Source organism: Cervus canadensis, chromosome 28, assembly GCF_019320065.1.
Source record: "Cervus canadensis isolate Bull #8, Minnesota chromosome 28, ASM1932006v1, whole genome shotgun sequence".
NCBI lineage: Eukaryota > Metazoa > Chordata > Mammalia > Artiodactyla > Cervidae > Cervus > Cervus canadensis.
Window position 1 is genome coordinate 50961057 of NC_057413.1, and position 24479 is coordinate 50985535.

The following is a 24479-nucleotide window of genomic DNA, read 5'->3' on the forward strand; positions in this document are numbered from 1 at the left end:
TGTTTTTCATGTTGCTATGTCTCATCTCTCCAACTGCATTATAAGCAATTCAGGAATGCTATGTGTCTTTGAATCTCTCTAGTGTCTTGAGGTGTTTTGAGTTAGACTATAAGCCCCTTGAGAAAAGGGACTTCATCCATTATTTTGTTTTCCAAGGTAACTCCTGGAACTCTACCCAGACATATAGCATACAATTGATGACTATTTACTGAATGAAGGATAATCATATGAATACTAGGTGCCCAAGAGATAACAGCAATGTGTTTGGTCACTCAGCTGTGTCTGACTCTTTGCAACCCCATGAACTGTAGCCCCAGGATCCTCTGTCCATGGGGATTCTCCAGGCAAGAATACTGGAGAGAGTTGCCATGCCCTCCTCCAGGGAATCTTTCCAACCCATGGATGGAACCCAGGTCTCCTGCATTGCACGTGGATTCTTTACTGTCTGAGCCACCAGGGAAGCCCAAGAATACTGAAGTGGGTTGCCTGTCCCTTCTCCAGGGGAACTTCCTGACCCAGGAATCTAATCTCCTATCAGCTGGACCTATGTCTGAATTAATTTTCCAATAGTGATGTGACTTTCATTCAAGATGAGTCCATGACTTTGTGACCTAGCACTCCCTGCCCTAGGATACATGAAAAACCCAAATACACACAAAAAGTAGAAATCCCAGTTTCTCTTCCCGAGAAGTCCAAGCTTCATTTCCAGGTCTCCAGTACTGCAGCCTTCCTCTTATTACACCCTTTTCTTATCCAGGCATGCCTTTGTAAGGGGGGGGAGGGTAATCTTGCCAAAGATCAGAGCTATTGTTTACACTGGAATTTAACCCGTATCAATCAGCACAATGACACAGCCCCCTGGGATCCTCTTGCAGGGATGGGCACCAAGGGCAAACAGGACTGTTGGCTTTGATGTGCATGCCAGGGGTGGGTATGGCAGGCACATCCCTTTCTGCTAAGATCATCGACTCTCAGAGACACCCACTCGACACTGGAAATCCCCCATCCTACTCCTCCATCGAAATTCACAGTTCAACAGGAAAATGTCCATTCTTCATTTTGTATGCTACGATGGCTGGTACAGTCCAGTAGTTCACGTGTTTTCTCCTGCTTGTTTTTCTGCACAATCACTAGACTTCTCCAGCAGGAGATTTATTTGGGAAGAACTCCCTTCCACTGCAGAAACGTGTCTCGCCAGGGGTTCATCCTCTAAATATACTTTCTGAACTCCTGTCTTTCAAGGAGGAACTCTAGTTCTTCCATTCTGCTTTTTGGTTGGCGGCTGATGGCAGCATCAAGTTCTTACTCAGTGTTCACTTGGGATAGGGGCTCTTCTGGCTTGGTGGCCTAAACACCAAGGGGTGACAGCTGCAAGGCCGCAATGTTTTCTTGACAAACTTTGATCATCAGCTAGTTCACAGGCAAATTTCTCTGACTCACTGAGTGTTTGGTACATGAGAAAATAAACTGGCTTGAGGCACACAAACTAAGAATGGGTGCATTTTCTAGGGATTATACTAAGGTTTTGTGGGATTACATTTCTAGTGCAAAGATCTTTCTTGGCACATGCTGTCCAAATGAAGTCATTCACCCTCATGAACAATTTTCTGGGTTTTTGCTTTTTTTTTTTTTTTAATGTTTTATAGGTTGGCTGTTTAAAATAAGTAACAGAAAAATTACGGACTATTAAAAACAGAAACTTAATAGAAAACTAAATAAGCTGAGTTGGTTTTTTAAAATTAAGTCATATTTATTCAACATTCATATTCAGCCTACAGATTTTGGTTATATGATATATATTTTGCTGCGCTTTGCACTCAAAAGTTTTTGAAAGAAAACCTAACGCCTTGTCCCCCAAACTGCTCCTGTTCCTAATTTCTCTATTTCTACCATCTCTTCCAGCCACGTAGATTCAAAGCCACCACCCTCCTCAAATCCTCCCTCTCAGCTGATCACCATTTCTAATCATGTTCCAAATCTGATAAGATTCCACCACTTCATGTCTCTGAGATGGAATGCTAGCATGACCTTATAACCTAAGGCATGTCTCACTCGAGTCTGCTCTACCCAAATCTTTGTAATATATCATTGGACCAATGTACCTTTTCAATCTGTCTTCTAGTCACTACTGGCCAGTACTAATAAAACCATAACTCCTAGCCCACATACCCTTGACCAAATGACCCTTTGCTTACCGCTTCCTCTGTCCGGAAGTTCATCTAACTCTTCAAAGGCTTTTCTCCCCAGAAAACTGTCTAAGATCACCCTGATCAGATACATCCTCCCTTGAATCTCCACAGTGTGACACTTGGCCATCTCTCATCCTGTGTTCCTTGCAGTTATTTGTGAACTCGATATGATATTCTCCTCCAGATGTCATCTCCTGAGGACTGAGAATATGTCTTACTCTTGCCCAAAGCTTCTGCAGTACCCACTGCAGAACATACAGTATGAGCTCAGTAATTGAAAAACGTATAGTTTCTGAATAAATAATATACTGTTGATTGAGCTGAACTGTGATGGCCCCACTATTGGACCCATTGCTATCAAACTCAAGCAAATGTCTGCCAGCCTCAAGAGATATCACTGTAAGATCATAATAGCCTCTCCTACAAACCACAGTCACCAGTGATTCCTTGACCATTGGCCCACTCTATATGCTGCATGGCAAAGCATTTCAGTCCTTGGTTTAAACTACTGGTTGCTTAATTTTAAAGATGCTTATAATAAAATCTTTAGGCACACCTAGGAATATACATATAAAGGGACTGGAAAAAAGCATTAGCTAATGTTTTTAAAAGACCTACTCTCATAACATTGATATTAGTAGATGACAAAAATAACAAATATGTTATTGGTTTAAGAACTGCTTTTCTAAAGTAAAACTAATATTAGAGGAAGGATGAGCTTCATGGAGTTTTGTAGTTATTATTGTTTTTGTTTGTTATACTATTCTCTTACAGCATATGACACTCAATTATAATATTCAACTTTGGAGTTTCTTTGGCGGGCATGTGAGCATGCTCTCAGGTCTAACCAATGAAACCTCCAACGCAAACTGCCTTAAAAAATAGTGAACATGTATCACGCATATATTACATGTAATATATATTATTTATCAAGATAAAAATATTTATTATCTATCATAACAGTAAGTGGAGTAGCTCCTCAATACTGATGATTCAGTGACACGGGACATCTCATGAACCAGGCTTTTCCCATATCTCTCCTCTGTGTCCACACGCTCCATACCATCCTAAAGCTTATTGCTCTTGAGCTTAGCTCTTGGCAACAACCGGAGCTACCTGCTTGCTTGTTCAGTTCTAGTGGGAGAGGACAGAGGGGGCCTCTCTCCTACGCACAGAAGAAAAACGTCTCTCCCTTCAATCTGATTGACCAGTTTAGGTCAAGGATGAATAGTTGTCTCCAGGGAAACACCAGGCACCAATCTGCTTACTTACCCCTCAGCTTCTAGAACAACTTCTAGGAAGGAAGGAAGAATTTCCATGGTTGGCCAAGGCTAATTATAACCATTTTGGAGCACATGTCAATTACAAAAAGCAAGTTGGTATTATAAAATGTATAGCAAAGGAGGAGTTGAATGGATGCTGTTGAGTAAGTCATAATCACAAATATGGATTGGTAATTAGGGCTTCCCTGGTAGCTCAGACGGCAAAGCGTATGCCTACAATGCAGGAGACCTGGGTTCGGTCCCTGGGTAGATCCAAGGAAGAGCTCCTGGAGAAGGAAATGTCAGCCCACTCCAGTACTCTTGCCTGGAAAATCCCATGGACGGAGGAGCCTGGTAGGCTACAGTCCATGAGGTCGCAAAGAGTCGGAAACGAATGAGCGACTTCACTTTCATTTTCAATTATGCTCAAACAATGAAGATGAGTGCCTTAAGTTAAAAACTACAATATTTCGAATACAGAATTTTTAAAGGATTTGTATGTTCACTGAGTGAGATTTCGTTATAAACAGGTATCTACTTTTCTCCAACAGAACCATCTCCAATGAGGAAATGGTATTTATTCGATGTAGGCTGTACATTTTACAAGGTCAGGGACCATGTCCATCTTTCTCCATGTTCTATTCCTAATGCTTAGTACAGGGCCTGCTACAGGTGAGATGTTCAAAAAGGTTTCTTCTTAATAAACAGTAAGTAACTTGCACTAGAACAGGGCATCACACTGAACAGTCAGCCTGGGTACCATATTAATTTTACTCTAAAAGACATCAGAGGCAGGTTATTATAGAACCAAACTAATTCAATAAACAAAAACCACCTAATAAGTTGCTGTGATGCTCCAAGTTAAAGATGTTATGTAACCCCAGCAAATGTCCATCATAACACTGTTATGGACATGTCAAGAAATACTGATACTTCTATCTTTATCTTTGGCTTCCCAAGTGGCTCAGTAATAAAGAATCTGCCTGCCAATACAGAAGATGCAGGAGACTCGGTTCAATCCCTGGGGCAGGAAGATCCCCTGGAGAAGGAAATGCAACCTACTCTAGTATTCTTGTCTGGAAAAATTCGTGGACAGAGGAACCCAGTAGGCTAAGTCCATGGGTTGCAAACGGTTGGACACGACCGAGCACACACGCACACTATCTTTATCCTTAAAAAAGAAGTCAAAGCACTTCAAATCATCCTTATAGGAAAGCTGAACATCTGAAACACAAACCCAGCTTTCATCTGGCAGCTGCAACTGTAATATTTAATTCTCACGAGGTCTCCAATCAGAAACCACTGCAGACATTCCCAGAAAGACATCACACAATACGATGGGCCAACCAAAGAGAATGTGGTCTCCTAGATGTCCTTTAGTTTCGATAATAGAGAAAAGAGAGATTAAGCCAAAGCTTTCCCCCTCTGAGCCCTCATCTTTCTGCAGACTTTCTGGATAAATGTGACCCAGCTGTCACACTGACCTTCCAGGACACTGGTACTTCCCGCTCCCAAATGCCATGAAGCAGTCCAAGAAAGCATGCTTCTCTAAATTTGCCTTTTTCCAACGTTCCTGTGGGAAGAAAGCATTTTTTTTTCCAATTCAGTCTTATATAAATAAGCTTAACTTTATTTCTCTAGGCTAAAAATGATCTTGTACAGCTAATCCTTGCATATAAAGTTGCAGGGTTGTTGGTCATTTTTTCCAACCTGTTATTAATATCAGCCACCATTATGTTTTTGGAACACGAACTAATAAATAAAAAGGTTTAAAAAAGAAATTTTGTTAAGTGGCAAATGTAAATGATAATGTAAATCAACCACAGAATTGACCTCAGAAGAGGAAGAATATTTATAATAAGGCCTCAGTCTCCATCATAAAATTGCCCTTGGTAATAAATTTAGCAAGGAGACACTGACAGCCCTCCCAGTTGGAGAAAGCTTGGTGTGTAGAATGAATACATCTGGATGCCATTTTTGACAGTTTTACCTAAAGGCAGAGAGTGGACCAAATGACCTCTTAAAATTCTATTTTGCGCTGTAATTCCTCAATTCTAAGAAACAGCAGAACACAGTTTTAATTTGCTTCATTTTTATTTCTTGTACTCCATGGAAACCAATAACAGAAGCAATTGCCTGAAGAACATGAAATAAAGCTTCTATCAGAATCAAGCATATTTGCTTTGCCATGTCCTGCTCGTTTCAGATAAAAATTTTTTTTAAAGTTGGTGAAGCTTATTCGAAAAATTTTTCTGATTTGTAAATGTTATGCCACTTACATTACAAATCTAATCTGTGCTTCATAGCTTTAGTTACCAGAGAGAAATATGACTTCCTAATGCTAATAGCCCTAATTGATTTATGAATTCATATTCTTAGCATAAAGAGGAAATCCAAGGACAATGTATATGGAAAGAGACAACTTACAGGCTTGAACAGGTCAGGTTCAGGAAAATACTTTGGATTTCGATGTAGCCAAAATGGAGACAGCATCAATAAGTCACCAGAAGGAACAGTGTAATTCTACAACAGAAAAATCAGTTCCAAGTCATGTTTTGAAGTTTGCTTTAGTGAGATCATGGGTCATTAAAACTCATCCTACAACCATATTCGAGAGAAGACATATCCATGATATAACTGATGGTGAGACAAGTCTCTTTCCTGGATGACTCACTTCTATATTCCAATGTAGGCAATTACTGATGTCCAATTCTGATGATTAGTTACACATACATATATCTTTGGTTACATGGGGGAAGACAGTAGATAAATGTGAAATTCTTAGTATTATATTTACTAGTTTAAGTCTACTCTGATGTGAGATCTTCCTTGGTGGCTGAGATGGTAAAGAACCCACCTGCAGTGCAGGAGACCCAGGTTTGATCTCTGGGTCAGGAAGACCCCCTGGAGAAGGGAATGGCAACCCACTCCAGTACACTTGCCTGGAGAATCCCATGGACAGAGGAGCCTCGTAGGCTGTAGTCCTTGGGGTTGCAAAGAGTCGGGCACAACTGAGCAGCTAAGACACACTCTAATGCCGCTTTTGATGTTTGATATTGGGCTTTCCAGGTGGAGCTAGTGGTAAAGGGTCTGCCTGACAATGCAGGAAACATGGGTTTGATCCCTGGGTCAATGCCCTGAAGGAGGGCATGGCAACCCATTCCAGTATTCTTGCCTGGAGAATCTCATGGACAGGGGATCCTGGTAGGTTACAGTCCATCGGGTTGCAGAGTCAGACACGAATGCAGTGTGCCTGCACGCATTGGGGTTTGTAGCATGTGGCCTTGATGAGGGACATCACAGTGGATTCTGAGGTTCCGGGGCAGAAAAGACTAACTCTGAGACAGGACACTGGCCATACCAACACTAAGAACAGAGCAGCGGGTGTCCTGACATTGGGAGTGCTAATGACAGTGTCAGGGGAAGGGGCAGAGAATTCTCTGTTTGACTCTAGCAGCAGCAGTTAGGGCAGAAAAGAAGTCGAAGACAACTGATTGGGAAGACACAGGACAAAGCAACTGCTGTGTGCTTATTGGGTTTGTTTCACGTTTGAGGTGCTGGTGGTTGTGAAACTGATGATAAACATGTTTCCTCAAGCAGCAGAGTCTGCAGTATCCTTCTCCATTCACCTTATAGTAGGTTTTCTTGATATATAACATACGCACGCTCAGTTGCTCAGTCGCATCTGACTCTTTGCGACCCTTTGGACTGTAGCCTGAGAACTAAAAACTGTTTCACAAAATCATCTTTACACGACTTCCCTGGTGGTCCAGTGATAAAGAATCTGCCTGCCAATGCAGGAGACACAGGTTTGACCCCTGATCCAAGATCCCATGTGCTGTGGGGCCAACTAAGCCCACGGAACTACCACATCCGTGTTCCACAACTAGAGTAGCTACCACAATGAGAAGCCAGTGCACTGCAACTGGAAAAAGCCTGCACACGGCAATGGAGACCCAGCGCAGCCAAAAATAAATAAATAATAGAATAAAATTATAAAAGTAATCATCTTTATATCACCTTTTCCAGGGGCCAGAGGACAAAGAGCTCCCTCACGGTGTGAGATGGCTAGACAGCCATCACCTCTACTGAGGTGAAGGTATTTTATTAGTAACTCCCTGTGCCAAGCGGCAAAAGCCACACCTCTTTAATCCTGCAGAGTTTTGAAGTCTTCTCAAGGTATTTGCAAAACACTTACTTGAAATCTACGTATTTAGAACAGCAGCATCTTACAATTGAAAACATCTCTTTTTATGGAAGCAGCGAGTGGAGAGGGGAGGCGAGGGGGCCGTCCCTGTTTAACCCAAGAGACAGACCCCCGTTGGTTCCCATGGGAGTTGAGTAGTCCTTGAGTCTCATGGTTTCGGTACCAGGATTGCTGGAGAGTTAGATCAAAATGAGGAGAGATGGAGGCTTTTGCTTCCATCCTCTTAACATCTTTAAAGTGGGAAGAGACCTGTGAGATCCCAGTCCTGTGTGTTCACTCTACCTCTGCTGGAACCGAGGCTAGAAGCAACACAACTGATTCCGAAGTCAGCTGGCGAGGGCCCTGATATGTTTAGGGGCCGCCCTGGGCCAGGTGTCCATCAGGGCGATTGCCACCTTCCCCTCCCCACCCTCATAGCTCCTTCAGTGGCTGCTGACCTGGCATCATGACACATAGACACTGCCTGAGGCAGCCCACAAAGCAGGCCGGGGGAGGAAGACTTCAAAGGGGGCCTCAGAAACAGCAGTCATAGCACAACAGGGAGGAGACTAGAAAGGACCTCCTGTTGCAGCAGCAAATGCCAGGCGGATGAGGCAGTGAGGAGGATGTGAGACGTGGGTGTATCAGAGGAACCGTCTGAGCAAATGGACATCATCATGTCCGGTCCAAACGGTCCTGTCCTTGCAACGTGGCAGATGAAGAAAAAGACCAAGGGAGAGACAAAACAGTCAGAGAACTGGGCACAGATCACGAGGAAGTGGAAGTCACAACTTCTCTGTGTTGCAGTAACTGCATCTGTCAGGTAGACCGAAGTGATCTTGACCAGCCCACCCCATAGGGATGCTGTGAGGTCAGAACAACTTCATCTGCTAGACCGGAGACGGGCTTTCTTGATGAGCAAAGAGGAGTCTCTGCTGTAAATCAAGAAGGATGTCAACACCTAAAGTGGTGCAAGGAATGCAGACTCTGATTCAAGAGAAGAGGAGTCCTGGAAAGGCAAAGCATCCATCAGAGGAGCCTGCCCCCACAAAAGCACACTCTTTGTCTCTAGCTCTTGGCCAGGAGCTTGGCTGGTGTGAGCTGCTTAAAAAAAAAAAGAAAGAAAAAGTACTTTACAAAAAAGTACTTTACAAAAGTGCATTCTTCTGTATAATAAAAAACTGCTCTCTAGAAACTTGGGAAAATTCAGGAAAATAGAAAAAACAGAAAGCAACCAGAGTTCTAGCAACAAAAGACAATTATCAACTGGCAAGACTTCCCTCTAGTACTTTTAGCTAATAACAGCAGTTTAGGTTTTTGTTGTTGTTTTTAAATAGAGTTTATTCTTTATATATGTGAGTGTGCTTAGTTGCTCAGTCGTGTCTGACTCTCTGTGGCCTCATGGTCTGTAGCCGGCCAGGCTCCTCTGTCCACAGAATTTTCCAGGCAATACTGGAGTGGGTTGCCATTTCCTACTCCAGGGGATCTTTCCAACCCAGGGATGGAACCCGTGTTTCCTGCATTGGCAGGCACGTTCTTTAGCACTCAGGGCACCTGGGAAGTCCATTGCTTGTATATACTGATACGTATCATTTACAAATGCATAAATGAACCCGGTATATACATATTATTGTTTTTGTCTCCTATTGAATAATTTTTGACACTTACTTTGTTCACTTGACATTATAGCATAAGTATTATTTTTATATTATATATTCATATAAAATAATTTTCTCTCCAATGGATGCTTAATTAATCATTTTCTACTATTATTTCTATAACAAATAATGCTATCACAAGTATCTTCTTTCACAAAGCACTGTCATATAAAATCTTTTAACAAAGATGTTCAGATGACATGAGAATATACATGTCCTATGTCTTCTGAATGTCTAAAGCTATTCATACATGTTGCTCAACTGTTCCCTCAAATTTTGTAGCAAGATAATGTTTCTAATTGCAATATATGAGAGTATCAATTTCATTACCCTCTTATCTGCTAACCTGACATTTTAAATACGTTCTTTTTGATGGCTGTTCAAGAATTTATGTCTTTACTATTTTTCATTTTAAGTTATTTTCTGCCATAAAATTTGTGTCCTCATGTCCTACCCTCAGTAATCTATGTAGTATTAGTGCTTTACTTATTGATCTGTGAATTCATTAAATACTAAAATTATTTACACTTGCCTTGTGCTTAGACTGATATTTATTCTTAATTTTTTGGCTTACATTTAATTTAGGCTATACTTAATAGGATATGTTAAATTTTGATATGGTACAGTTTGTTCATCTGCATTGTGGTTTCACTGATTAATCCTAAACCTAAAAAGCTCTCTTCTCTCCACAATGATATTCATGTGAAGTGAAATGAAAATCGCTCAGTTGTGTCCAAGTCTTTGTGAGCCCATGGACTGTATAGTCCATGGAATTCTCCAGGCCAGAATAGTGGAGTGGGTAGCCTTTCCCTTCTCCAGGGGATCTTCCTAACCCAAGGATCGAACCCAGGTCTCCCGCATTGCAGGCGGATTCTTTACCAGCTGAGCCACCAAGAAAGCCCAAGAACACTGGAATGGGTAGCCTTTCCCTTCTCCAGTGAATCTTCCCGACCCAGGAATCTAACCTGGATCTCCTGAATTGCAGGCAGATTCTTTACCAACTGAGCTATCAGGGAAGCCCTCTCTCCACAACAGTGGCTTTCAAAGGTGGGTTAGGTCTTCTGGGAGTCCTGAGACCTTTGCAGAGAATCACCTAGATCAAAAATCATTCCTGAATAAAAGACTTATTCAAAGTATGGGATGGTGGAGGTGGTTCAGTCACTAAGTGGTGTCCAGCTCTTATGACTCCATGGACTCCAGGTTCCTCTGTCCATGGAATTTTCCAAGCAAGAATACTACAGTAGGTTGCCATTTCCTTCTACAGGGGATCTTCCCAGCCCAGGTATTGAACCCCGGTCTCCTACTTTGTAAGCAGTCTCTTGCATTGCAGGTGGAGTTTACTGACTGAGCCACCAGGGAAGCATGACAGTTAATGTAACTAAGTACAAAAAAAATTCATTGATAAAATTTCAGATTGCAACAAACTTAAAAAAGTATTGCTGTTGAGTTTTAGTGTAGAATCAAAGAATAGCCACAAAAATATCTGAAAAGGCTAATAAAATACTCCTTCCTTTTTTGGTTACATGTCTGTGGGAAGCTGAATTTTTTTCATTTCCATCAGTAGAAAACAATATATCACAACAGACTGACAACAGACACATATATGGGAATTCAGATATCTTTGCAAATGCTTGAAATGATGCTGTTCTATTTTTTATGTGTTTTGAAAAATATAGTTATGTTTCATAAAATCACATTATTACTTTAACATGTATTAGGTTTCTTCTTTTTAAAATGAATTACTTGGTGACTGAACAACAACAACTAAATAAACATTTAATAATTTCTCAGCTTTATTTTCCAATACAGCAAATATTGATAAATATAGCTCATATACACAAAAGCTCTCTGAGACTCTTAATAATTTTGTAAAGTAGAAAGAGTCCATAAGGTCAAAAAGTTTGAGAACTGTTATTCTAGAAGCTAAAAAAAAAATCCATTGTTAGCCAGTCATCCCAAACCATATATTAATCTCATTCTTCTTCAGGTACTTATAAAGACTTATCTATCCAATATCACATATTCTGCATGGCTTGTGTCTTATCTAGTCTGTTATATTGATCTGAATATCAGGTCTGACACCAGTATCATGCCATTTTAATTACTGTAGTTTTCCTGCATGTTTTAATACCTTGAGAATTAACTAACATTCCTCAATTATTCACAGTTTCCAACACTTTTTTTGTCTAGTTCTTCCCTAGGAATTCTTGCAGGTTAGCTTGGTACTAAATATGAGACCTTTTAGAAAGCACAAATAGAAGGTTAAGAGTTTTGGAAAGCTGGCGTAATAAAGAGAAGGAGGGACAGAGCAAACCAGAAAAAGCAGAAAAAGCTTGTCCATTCTCACTTATTCATATATATATAAATATATATAAAGAAGTAATTACGAGAGCAAAAATAAATATTCTGCTCAGACTCCATCAGGAAAGAGCAGTGGAGAATACCTCTAGAATTCATAGCAAGGAAACTTGACCAGTTGTCCAACTGGTCAAGACATAGGTGATCTCATCTATGAATGTTTCTATGGCCCAAACTCCTGGGAACATGTTAATATATTCAGCAAAGATATTCTACTTTGTGTCAGAGAATATTTGATGTTTAAAAGAACCAAGTTGTATTCATTTACACTAAGAAGATAATCGGTACTGTGCACAAATATTTAGCGATAGGAATGCTCATCTTTACACTGTTTATAATAGTGAAAGAATGGAAGCCATATACATATTCAGTAACAGGGACCTGATTCAAAAATTTATTTGGTGTCCATATATTCAATATTAGATTATGCTGTAATTCAAACTGATATAAATGTCTTATACTGATTAAAATATTTTGGATCTATTGTTAAAATAAAATAAAAGTAAGTTGTGAGAAAATTAGCTTGGTGTGACCTCAATTTATTTTTTAATGGACATACTACAGGATAAAATTCTAAAATTACAGTAATATCAAAATATTCACAGTGGTTATCTCTGACTTGTGAGAGTCTAAGCAACTTTTAATTTCTTCTTTTAGCTTCTCTTTATGGTCTTTTTCTCCTCTACACTCTAAAATAGCAGAAAAATTCAGGTATAGGTCTAACAGAATTTGTATACGAACTGTAGGCTTAAAATAACAATAAAAACAAACATCCACTTGTCTTTCTCAGACAATTAACTTTTCTGCAATTCAGCTACTTATCTATTGGCCAGGATATAAATAAGGCTTAATAAAAATTCAATAACAATTATATTGAATAGTAATATTCAGAGTGATAAACACTTTGTTCTACTTAACTGCATGAATTTGTTTGACTATTTCCAATCAATATGTATATTTTTATTATATAAATATTTATACATTTATTATACAAATTATATATATATTTAGATTTATAAACATTTAAATATATATTCATTTATATTCATAGTCTAATATAATTAATACTTTGGTTATTTAAAAGCAAAAACTGTTAAAAAAATCCCTTTAAAACTGAAAGCTACAATTTGCATAAGATCAGTTAAATAAACTATGTTTCCTTTGTATTTAGCAAGCTGCAACTTGTATAAAATTTGGATTTTTTGTCTCTTTTGTGTTCTACTACCACAAAATTTTCTTGACTTAAATCCAGGCACTCTCAAGCTGTGTATAAACAAAGCTAATATAAATGGAGGGCTGACTAAATACAACCTATCTGGATAATTCAGTCCCCAAGTCAATCATCTAAAAAAGATTATTTTGTTCTGCCTGATTGGTTCACTGTATGTTGAACTAAATGTCTGCCATATGCACATATCTTTTATGGTGCACTTGAGAAAATTCTCCTACTTGGCCCACAGAAAGGATCTCACTCAGTTAATTCCTAACATCAGCTGCAGCTACCCACAGCATTCCTGTTATGTGTACCTGTAACTGTGATCTGAGGCCTGCACTGTCTTCCAGTTATCCTAAAGGACCTTCCTCATGCCCTCAATTCCTCAACCTATGCCAGCTGAGGGGGTACTCACTGGTTGTTCCAACAGAGAAGAGAGTATCCAACCTACCAGTTTGCTTGAAATAGGCTTGTACTAATTCTAATACAGAACCACATAGCTAACGTGATTACAAAAGGGTTGTGTTTTAGCTAAAACAGTTGCCAACAGATAAATACCTATATTAACAAAATGTTACTGCACAGCTTTTACTAGTAACCTGTTCCAGTGTCACTCAGTATTTCATGGAAATTAGGAAAGTATCTAACAACAAATGGATAAAATATCTACTTTTTTTCTAGAAGGTTCATTATTTTACAACAAAATCAAAGCTCACCAAAATTTTAACTGGCTTCAGGACTTTTCGAGTGATGACACCAGGGGCTCGTAAACGAATGGTTTCCAAAATACACCATTTAATTAAAGGGAGTTTCTTCAAGTCATCCTCAGACACTTTAATCTTATCTTTACCTGCAAAGAGAATTTTTTAAGAAATGGACTTAGAGAGGCCAGAAAGTGATTTTATGTAAGCTCATCAACATAGTTTAAGAACTGCCTCTGATATCAAGTGTCAATACTACTATTAACTTTGCATACCAAGTTTAGTCATTTATTATCTCTTTTTATCATTTTCCTCTTACCAAGATAAAATGGATGGCATGAAAAACTAAACCAGTGTTGATTACTGGAGTGTAATGGATTGGTATCCAACTTCGGTTCTTATAAGTCCTATGGCTACCAAATGTCTAAGACAGTCCCTGTCAGAAAAGAGTTAAAGTTTATTCATTTCATTATTTCTTGTCCAAATTCTCATTTCACTTAAGGAAAGAGCAATAAAAGACAGGGATCAAAAGTACAAAGTAAGGGACTTACTTCCCTGGTGGTCCAGTGGCTAAGACTCTGCACTCTCAGTGCAGGGGACCAGCCTTGATCCCTGGTCAGGGAACATGCCACATCCCACATGCCACAACTAAAGAGCTTGCATGCCGTAACTAAGATTCCATATGCCACAACTAAAGACCCTGCAAGTAACAACTAAAGATCCCGTGTGCTACAACTAAGACCAGACACAGCCAAACAAATAAAATTTTTAAGGAAGTACAAAGTAAGAGGTATGACTTTATTCTCCTATCTCTTCCCTGCTGAACTGTTTTCACTTTTGCTTCTGTTTTTTAATCATCTAATCATACATTTCAGAGGGTGCAAAAAGAATATTAAGAAAGGGGCGATGGCACATGTGTGTTTCATCTGGAATTATGAGCTTCCCAAACATAGCTGCATCAAACATTCCTACTGTGAGTTGTATACCTGAACTAATATTATGGTTGATGTCACCTACTGCTGCTGCTGCTGCTGCTAAGTCGCTTCAGTCGTGTCCGACTCGGTGCGACCCCATAGACGGCAGCCCACCAAGCTCCCCCGTCCCTGGGATTCTCCAGGCAAGAACACTGGAGTGGGTTGCCATTTCCTTCTCCAATGCGTGAAAGTGAAGTCGCTCAGTCGTGTCCGACTCTTAGCGACCTCACGGATTGCAGCCCACCAGGCTCCTCCGTCCGTGGGATTTTCCAGACAAGAGTACTGAAGTGGGGTGCCACTGCCTTCTCCGGAAGGCACCTGAGTTGATCTTTTTACGGACCTACATATGGTCAGGGTCTTTGATCAAATGAGACAATTTAATTAATGGTGTTTTAAGTAAAATATTGGAGAAGGAAATGGCAACCCACTCCAGTGTTCTTGCCTGGAGAATCCCAGGGACGGGGGAGCCCGGTGGGCTGCCGTCTATGGGGTTGCACAGAGTTGGACACGACTGAAGCGACTTAGCAGCAGCAGCAGCAAGTAAAATGTTTACACTTTGAAAATATCTTGAAACAACTCAGCTTTCCATTTTGACAGTGTATGCTTAATAAATTCAACAACATGGTCAGTTTGATTAAGGCAACTTTCACATTTGCCTCCCAACTGTACTGGGAACCAGTGCCTGGGAGTGGAATGCGGGTCTCCAGACGCATCTCTCTGACTCTAGATAAGGCTGGTTCTACAGTCAGCCCATCCTGCAGCAGAGGGCTGGATGAGTGCTGCCTGGGAAACCTTCTCAGTCAGCACATGTGGAATTCCCAAGGAGTCAGAAGCAAATGTTTTTGCTTAGCAGAGTCTGGGAACCAGGGTTTTTGTTTGAGCCCTGATTCTATTAATCCCCATAGGGGCCTCTATACACTGCACTAAACTTGACAGATTTTTGAGCCCCGAGCAAGCGCCAGGAGTTGAGTCGGGCTCCACCAGGGTTACAGCCATGAAGGTATTCCTGCCATACACTCAGTCCAGGCGGTAAGAGAGGAGCACGGATAACTGGTTTCCACGCGGACAAGGAAACCACTCTGTGAGATGTAAGATATTCGAAGACACTTAAAAGCAGGGAGGGTACTGAAATGCAGGATAACAATCTTGAGAACATCAACTTAAAACTGTATGAGGGGAACTGAGATTCTTTCGGAATGTGCACGTGTGCGCGCTCAGATGAAGCATGCTTCAGTCCTGTCCAACTCTTTGTGACCCTATGGACTGTAGACCGCCAGCCTCCTTGAGTTCAAAAAGAAACAAAGAAAGGGAAATGAAAAGCACCGCCTGGTGGCCTATGTTAGAAGACTGATGTAGTCGTCTAATAAAGAAGGCTATACGTTAGCCCGGTGGTGGAAACACGAGACAGAAGGGAGTATCGATGACTGTGCAAAAGCAGCCCAAGGCAACTGGGGCTGCTGGGGTCTCCAGAAAGTGAGACAGGGCTGGAGGGGCTTCGCGACAAGAGGGGACCCAGCGACCTGGCAGGGGACCAGCAACCTAGTAGGAGGCTAAGGAACACTCTGTAGAGACACAGGTTCGATCCCTGGGTCAGGAAGATTCCCCTGGGGTAGGAAGTGGCAACCCACTCCAGTATTTGCCTGGGAAATCCCGTGGACAGAGTTGCCTGGTGGGCTACAGTCCCTGAGGTTGCAAAGAGTCGGACACGACTGAGTGAGCGTAAGCACAGCACATGGGGAAAACTCACCTTGGGAGAAACGCCGGGTGAAACTTTCAAGAGCAGAAAATTCAACTTTATGTCATACCCTCGCTTTTAAGCTGCCTCTGACTACTGTGCAATATTCTCTTTCCTTGTCCCATATTTTTAATATTTTAATAAAGTCAGATAACACATACCATAAGTCAACACTTGGGGAAATAAAGACCTGGGTGTGTCCAGGAGGCAGTGAGATTCAGAAAAGAGACAGAACATCCAGGAAGGAAAAGACAGTGGGAGGAGAGAAATTAGGAAATGAGAGACTGACGATCAAGAGAAGTTCTGAGAGGCACAGGCCTCCACTTCCGGCCACCTCCCCCACTTCTTCCAGAGATTCCTAGAATTCTTGGAGGGGATTCAGAACAATTTCACCTTTATCTTGGAAACCAAGATGGCCCCAGCAAGCGAGGGCCCTTGCCAAATGGACATTACAAATAGATCAGTGATAACCTATAATTCAGATTCTAAATCTTACTTAAAATAATGACTTTTCTCTTTAAAAATCTATTTAGAACCTGCCTGCCAATGCAGGAGACATAAGAGACGCAGGTTTGATCCCTAGGTCAGGAAGATCCCCTGGAGGAGCGCAACCCACTCCAGTATTCTGGCCTGGAGAATTCCCATGGACAGAGGAGCCTGGCGGGCTACAGTCCATAGGGTCACACAGAGTCAGACATGACTGAAGTGACTTAGCACACAATCTGCAATTCAGATTCTAAATCTTACTTAAAATAAGAGTTTTCTCTTGAAAAATGTATCTAGAGCATCTACATTAGATAAATTCAGTAAACAATCCCTCTAGTATTTCCTGTGTTTTATTTTACTGCAGCTATAGGATTTGAAAATAAAAGATTTCTCTACTTAATCAAGAATAAATGACTGTCAATGGTCAGAATTTGTGTTTGAAATCAGATCTGTGTGACTCCAAAGTGACTTACCTACTTTGCGACAGCCATAATTCTGGCCTTGAAAAAGTTTGGACTCCAGGAATAGTGAAGTTTCTGACTTTCTTTTGGAGAAAAGTTTTGCTTTCTTTTTTCCTTCTGAAGTATTCTTAGGAGACTAATTGAATTATAAAGTGCAAAAAAATGTTTTGTATTATATAATAAACAAAAGCTTGTTCTGAATTGAAAATAATATTTAAAATCTATTATGACCTGCCATTGTAGGAGAGATGCAGACTACACTTGGAAAATAAATGTTTTAATAAGATATTTTTAGTTTCTCAAATCCCAGTGTGAGGTAGGAAAAATAAGGTAGGATTCTTAGACTAGACAAAGAAAAAGAAAGGGAGAGATGCTGTTTCCAAACAACATCTTTAGGTTAAAGCTCTTTCTTATTATAACTCTTAGAAATAGCTCTGTACCCATACTGTGCATAATTCAATGCACATCTGTGGTTTGTTCTTCCAGTGTTTTGACTCTAAAATTAGAAGGCTCCACTTGGAAGAATGCCAAGGTAATCATCAGAAGGGCTAGCACCTAATGGAGACCGGGACCAGTATAAAAGACTGCCAGGGAAGAAACTATGGGTGATTTGGGGTAAAATGTAGAAGACATTTGTTTTGTTCTCGGCACAAATGCAATAGAAGTCAAACCAATAATAGGATATTGGAAACCAAATAAAAGAAAGGATAACTCCTGAGTTCAGAAATAGCGAAGAACGTTTCTAAACTGTTATGTATAGTTTTAGGATTCCGCACACGTGATGACAAGCATGTTAGAACAGTAACTGTAATTTATATTTGTTAAGGCTGTAGAATAGATTAAAATTCTATTAGTTCATCATTTATGCACTCAATATAAATTTGCTTTGTATCTGTTATTTCCTAGCCCAAACATAGGTGCTGTAAGAGATAGGAAGAGAATCATACTAATTTTTGACTATCTAATGTCACCAACATGTCGGACTGCTTCATTTGCTCCTCATCACAATCTGCCATCTATTAAGTGATCATGTGTTCAAACAGAAGTTTGAAATCGACAGGGCAGCCTTGAAACCTATGTCTGTCTACACTGAAAGCCCTTATACTTGTTCACTGTGTCTCATCACCTTCCTGAGACGAGAAATGAATGAGAAAGACACCATCATTGTATTAAACGAGTTTGAACACAAGGACACAAAATAATATCTGGTGACAAATAATTGCAAGATAAGTTTCTTAAGAGTGAATTCAACTGTCAGTGGCGTTCATCCCTTCTTGCCTAGGGCTAAAGTTTCAGCTAGGCCTGGAAGGATGAGTAGCGTGCAACCAGGCAGAGAGAAAGGAAATTAAACTCCAAAATTAATTATAAAATATATGATTTCTTAGGCTTAAAAAAGGAACATGAATCAAATGGAATCACTAAAGCAGGTCCTTCTCTGGGAGATGACTCCTCTGTCTCCTTCGTATTTCAGGCTCCTTCCCCCTTACACACATGCACACTCTCTCTCAATAAATAAATACATAAAATACAAAATTTCTGTTCCTATAGTCCTGAAGGACTATAGATTTATAGATTTAACTAATGATTTGGGGAAAATAACTCATGTTTTGAGAAAAAGGGAGAATGACAGGGATTTGCTGAGTCATTCAGATCTTTGAGACATAATTCTGAGGTGACTGAACCAGAAGGTGGGATTGAACAGAGACTGAGGGGGCTCCGTGCTTCCCCACAATGAAAGGCACACAGAAAGATGAAGAGAAGTCAAGCATAAGCGATGTCCACTGAGGGATTTCCCTGGTGGTCCAGAGGTTAAGACTTTGCGTTTCCACTGCAGCGCAGTGGGTTTGATGATCCCTGGTCTGGGAACTAAGATCCGGAATGCTGAGCAGCTAAAACAACACAAAACAAAACTCCACTGAAATGTAAAGAGTGCATCCCTGCACATTCTACCATCTCTTTACTTTTGGAAGCAGGGATTCTCAGTTCTGACTTCTGTCCTATGTTGTGAGGTTGTCTTCCTTCACAGAGGTTGTCTTTCAACAGCTTGTTTAAAGTTAAAGTGTGTACAAAAGTTCATAGAACACATGAAGGAGGGTGAGCTAGGATTAAAAAAAAATACATGAGATAAAGGTTGAAGAAAGTAAAGAATCTGATGTAATAACCTTAAGCAATGATGCCTACGAAAATTTGGTCATGAAATTTGCTTCCCAAATTTTATAACGGTTTCTCTAAAAAGCAATATCAAATAATAAAAGTTAGTGTTTTCTTTATACTGTTACTTGGGGAAACAATGTAACAGCTTTGAAAAAACCCAGCATTTCTGTGACTTTTCTTAAAATGTAATGAAGCAATGATATCAATTGGTGGCAGAGGTAGAAAACTAGTTTCTTGGCATATTTCTCAAGCAGAGACCTCAAGATAAGCTCCTGAAAAAAAAATCAGGTTTTAGAGAAGAGGCAAAGCTAAAGAGAAACAGTAAATAAAGAATTTACGGTATTCCAGAGTAACACAAAACAAGTGTCTTATGCCCTATCCTTCATTTCAGGAATTAAAAAAAAATTGAATATGATACATAATGTTCAAATATTGAATTTTAACAACTCTACTTCTGTTCCAGGAATATTTTTAATAAATTTATAAAATTGCTGTTTCCTTCACAGAAGAAATCTGCATTCACTGGAAAGGGTTAGAACATCTCAGAAGGAGTAAGAAAGGATAAAATGTCCTGAAGTAGATAACAGCATTGACAATAGGTTTTATACATCCAATGACCCTATAACATTGGTTATTAATAGGCAGTGAGAACATACTGGTTATAGATTTCTGGAAAATTTTAGTGCGATGAAGATTTATTTGGTGACTTCTCTCCCAGAAGGCGATAGCAATAAACCCTTTTCTGCACTTATTCTTATAAAAGTGAAAAGAAATACTGCAAAACTTTTAAGGCTCTCTCTGTCTGTAACTTTCGACACTTAGTTATAATGCGTCTTGGTGTGGGTGTCTTTGATTCATCTTGTTTGGACCTCTGTGTGCTTCCTGGACTTGCCTGTTTCCTTCACCAGGACAGGGACGTTTCCAGCCATTATTTCTTCAAATAGGTTTTCCATCCCTTTCTCTCTTCTCCTCTGGGACCTCTCTAATGTAAATGTTAGTACGCTTGTAGTTGTCCCAGGGAGTCTTAATCCTCATTGGTTTTTATTCATTTTCTTCTTTTTGCTGTTCTGACTGGGTGATTTCCACTAACCTGTTTTCCAGATTGCTGATCCGTTCTTCTACATCTACTAATCTGCTGCTGATTTCTTCTACTGTATTTTCTATTTCAGGTATTGAATTCTTCAGTTCTGATTGGGTCTTTTTTTAATATATATTCTGTCTTTGCAAGTTCTCACTGAGTCCATCCATTCTTATCCTAACTGTGACCATTCTGATGACTATAATTTCGGAACATTTTATCAGGTAAATTGCCATCATCTCATTTAGTTCTTTTTCTGACGTTTTTATCTTTTGCTTTGGTTTGTAAGAATTCCTTTCTCTTTTCACTTTGCCTGTGTGTCTGTGTGTATGCATTAGGTAGATCAGCCACAGCTCCTGTTCTTGAAAGAGCAGGCTTATGTAGAAGGTGTCCTGTGGTCACCAGAGCCAGCTGCTCTGGGGTGTCCCATGTGCGTGCTGTGTACACCCTCCTGCTGTGTTTGGATCACAGTTGTGCCCTGGTTGGGGCTCTGTGGCTCTACTTTGACTGCTATGGGCTCAGGGTGTGCAGGCAATGGCTTCCCAGAGGTGGAGCCACTTTGTACAGCTGCCCGTGCCAGCTAGGTCACATGCCAGCTGGGGCGGGGGCCACTTTGAAGGGGCTGACTAAGGGGGTGGTGGAGCAGGGGAATGCTGGGCTGGGGCACATGGTGTTAGCTAGTTGATGGAGAGTGACAGAAATGTCGCTTGCCAGTCCTGGGCCAGCTAGGTGAAGGAGAGGTTAAAAATAACGGCACCTGCCTGTGCCTTCATCCCTGGAGAACGTGTCTCAGCTCCCTACCCCACCAGCACCACTCCCAAAGTGACCAGTGAGCCTCCTTCAGTCTGTGACCCAGGCGCCCTTCACATTTTCCTGCCTCTGTGCTTGTCCTCAGAGCAAGCGAGCTTATATGTGAACCTTTCAAGAGCAGGGTCTCAGTTTCCACAGCCCTCCAGCTCTTCCAACTGGAAACCCCACTGGCCTTCAAAGCCAAATGTTACGGGGGCTCATCTTCCTTGTGCAGCTACCAAGGGGATCCCCAGGTGGGACTTGGACCCCTCCCTCCATGGGGGGGCACCTCCACAGTTGTGATATCTCTCCCGCTAGTGGGTCCCGCACTCTGGGTATGGGTTCTGTCTAGACTGCATCTTTGACCCTCTTGCCCACCTTGACACGGCATTCTGTTTACATTCCAAGCTGCAGAAAATCTGTTGTGCTAGACTTCAGGTCATTCCCAGAGAAAAGCATTCCACATGCAGTCTTGGTGTGTCCACAGGAGGAGCTGAGCTCAAGTTCTGCCTACTCTGCCTTCTCGATCTGGAACCACTAAGTATTTGTTCAATAGAGGAAAAAAGAGGTACTCTTTGGGTTTTATTCCTTCTAAAACGCGAGCTTCCTTCCTCTACTATTGGGCATGTTCATTACTGTACATGCCCATTATTATACATGTTCTGTGAGACAAAATTCTGTGAGAAAGATACAAGTTAAATTTATCTTAAAAAATCAAGAGAAAAACAGATGAGAGTAGATGAAAGATTATAAAGTCTAAGCTAGGCTGTAGAGTTACATGCTTTTTAGTTCACTGCTCTTCCCTATAAACTGACTATAAATATAGCCTCTCTAATGACTGCAGGTCTGTAGACTATTAGCTCATTGCAAATGCTGGTAGTTTAGAAACTTGACCTCGAGAATGTAGAACAAAATAGAAAAATGACTTTTTTCTAATAATTTTTTTTTTAGCTTTGGCAGAAAAGAATCTGAATTTGCTTTTTATTGTGGCAAAAGGTTAGCAAACAAGGGCTACAATGATCAATTATTTGTCCTGTGGCAGTTGTATACTCTTCTTATAGCAGCTTTCTAATAAGTTTTGGCCTTACTAATTCATGCTTCTAATAGTCTTTCTAATCACATTTCTTCTTCAAAAAATATTTAAGTCATTTCATTAATTTCCTCCCCCTCCAAACCATTGGAATTCTTTTTATAATTAATTAAGCATAGATTAATTTGAAAAGTGTTGGCATTTTCATGATATTAAACCTTCCCATATAGGAACATAATATGTGTTTTTCTCTATTTAAATGTTTTATAAATATGGGACTTCCCTGGTGGCTCAGACGGTAAAGCGTCTGTCTACAATGCAGGAAACCGGTTTCAATCCTTGGGTTGGGAAGATCTCCTGGAGAAGGAAATGGCAACCTGCTCCAGTACTCTTGCCTGGAAAATCCCATGGATGGAGGAGCCTGGTAGGCTATAGTCCATGTGGTCGCAAAGAGTCGGACATGACTGAGCATCTTCACTTTCACATATATATGTGTTTTTAATGTTATTAATAGTTTCCTCTCTAAGGATCCTACCCCAAACCAACAGCTTTATATAAGAAAAATACCAGTTAAATTAATAGGAACAACAGAAGTAAAGTGGAAAGGGAGGCTTAAAAACAGCTTAAGCTGTTTGTGGTGGATACAGACTGGGAAAAGCAAGGAAAAAGCCGAGAGATTGCCCACGGATGATGAAGACGGGCATCAGGGCTTTAGGGACTGTAGTGGAGCTTGGCAAGTCAGTTCCTTCAGATCTCCCCCTCCAGCCACCAGCTTCTTACAGACACCTCCCTCATTCCTGAACTTCCAGGTCTGGTTCTTCTGACTTTTCCAGTGGATGTGACTTTTTGGCATCTGAAGGATTTAGGATAAATTCTTTTCATCAAAGACACAGATTCCTATTGCTGGGAAAGGTGGTCTCACGTTCAGTCTTTCGACCCCAACACAAAGGTGGGCCTTAAGCCTGGAACTGTTCCTCAATGAGACACAAAGAGCCCACACAGCCGGTGCCAGGCTCGTCACCTGGTGTGGGAATACCTTTCCTTGTTTCAGGGGCAGCAAACACCCTTTTGTCTGTGCTTAATGCAAGCGCAGAATGAGGCACCTGTCTAGCCCCCCGTTACATCTGCCCCGAGAGGGAAGAGGACAGGGTCCCTTTCACTGCCGTGTGAGAGGGGTTCGCAGAGGCCAACTCCTCTTCATCAGCTCCAGGGAGAGACACGCTGGCCACAGGGGACCCACACCCACTGCTGCAGCTGATCTCACTCTCTTTCTGTTCTATGTGAGTTTAGCATTGTTGCAGCCAGTGCCTGACAGCCCTGTGTTATCCTCGGCAACTCTGATACCAAGGTGCAGTGGGCAGAAGTGTTTAGAGTCCTCCCCTGGGATTGCTAACTGGGGCACAGCACTCTGCTTGACACCCACTGAAAAATCATAAGCAATAACCTTTCAGAGGTAGACTCTAATCAGCAGCTTCAGTTGGATGTTCATAACTACAGACCAGGAATGAACGAAGCAGTGATAACAATGAATTGAGAAAGATACCAAGGACTGCAGTGGTGCTTAGAACAGGTTATTAAGACAGATAGAAGATAGAGTCAAGAATCAAAAGATTGATCCCCCTACTTCTTCTATCTATACACACACATAAAAAACATACCAAATCCCATTATATCATTTAAAGAAAAGATTAATGCAACTATACCAAGACAACCACATAAGAGTCTCTTCTGAAAAAACAATATCCTATTTATCTTCAGAAATATTTCTTTCAGATATTAAAAAGAGGTTATCAATTTCTCTATTTACTGGAATATACAATGAAGGCTGCTTCATAATTATGATGGTCTTTTTCAAAGAATAAAGGACATGACCTAATTTATAATAAGTAAAAGGTAGAGATATTGGCAAAACAAGATGACAATGGGTAGATAATAAAAGGTAAAAATCAATTTTGATCTAGAAATACCTTTCTTTATAAATCCTGCATAATAATTCTAAATTTCTGGATTGCATTCTCTGGAGAGATGTTGACCTGGCTTGAACACCTTTATCTCTAAAGAGGAAAAAAGGTTATCCAAATGCCTGAATAATTCTCTAAAGGAACACTCAAAGAAAAGAACTGTGTCCGAATGAAAAATGTAGAGGATAAACAAAGCAGATTAACTGTGCTACACTGGAGTGAGATAGTGAAAGACTTAATAAAA

The 24479-nt window shown here is 40.6% G+C and overlaps 1 protein-coding gene across 3 annotated transcripts in view; it reads right to left on the reverse strand.

Annotated features, from left to right (window-relative positions):
• LOC122429346 (24-hydroxycholesterol 7-alpha-hydroxylase) overlaps positions 1-24479 on the reverse strand; it is an 81331-nt gene that overhangs the window by 16370 nt on the left and 40482 nt on the right. For 2 of the 3 annotated variants that reach the window (XM_043449573.1, XM_043449576.1), the window contains 5 exons: positions 19636-19649; positions 17236-17359; positions 13583-13716; positions 5879-5974; positions 4936-5024 (listed from right to left, as the gene is read on the reverse strand). In XM_043449573.1, the coding sequence (XP_043305508.1) occupies positions 4936-5024; positions 5879-5974; positions 13583-13716; positions 17236-17359; positions 19636-19649 (457 nt within the window). The remainder of the gene's footprint in view (positions 1-4935; positions 5025-5878; positions 5975-13582; positions 13717-17235; positions 17360-19635; positions 19650-24479) is intronic. The other variant, XM_043449574.1, reaches the window with a different exon arrangement.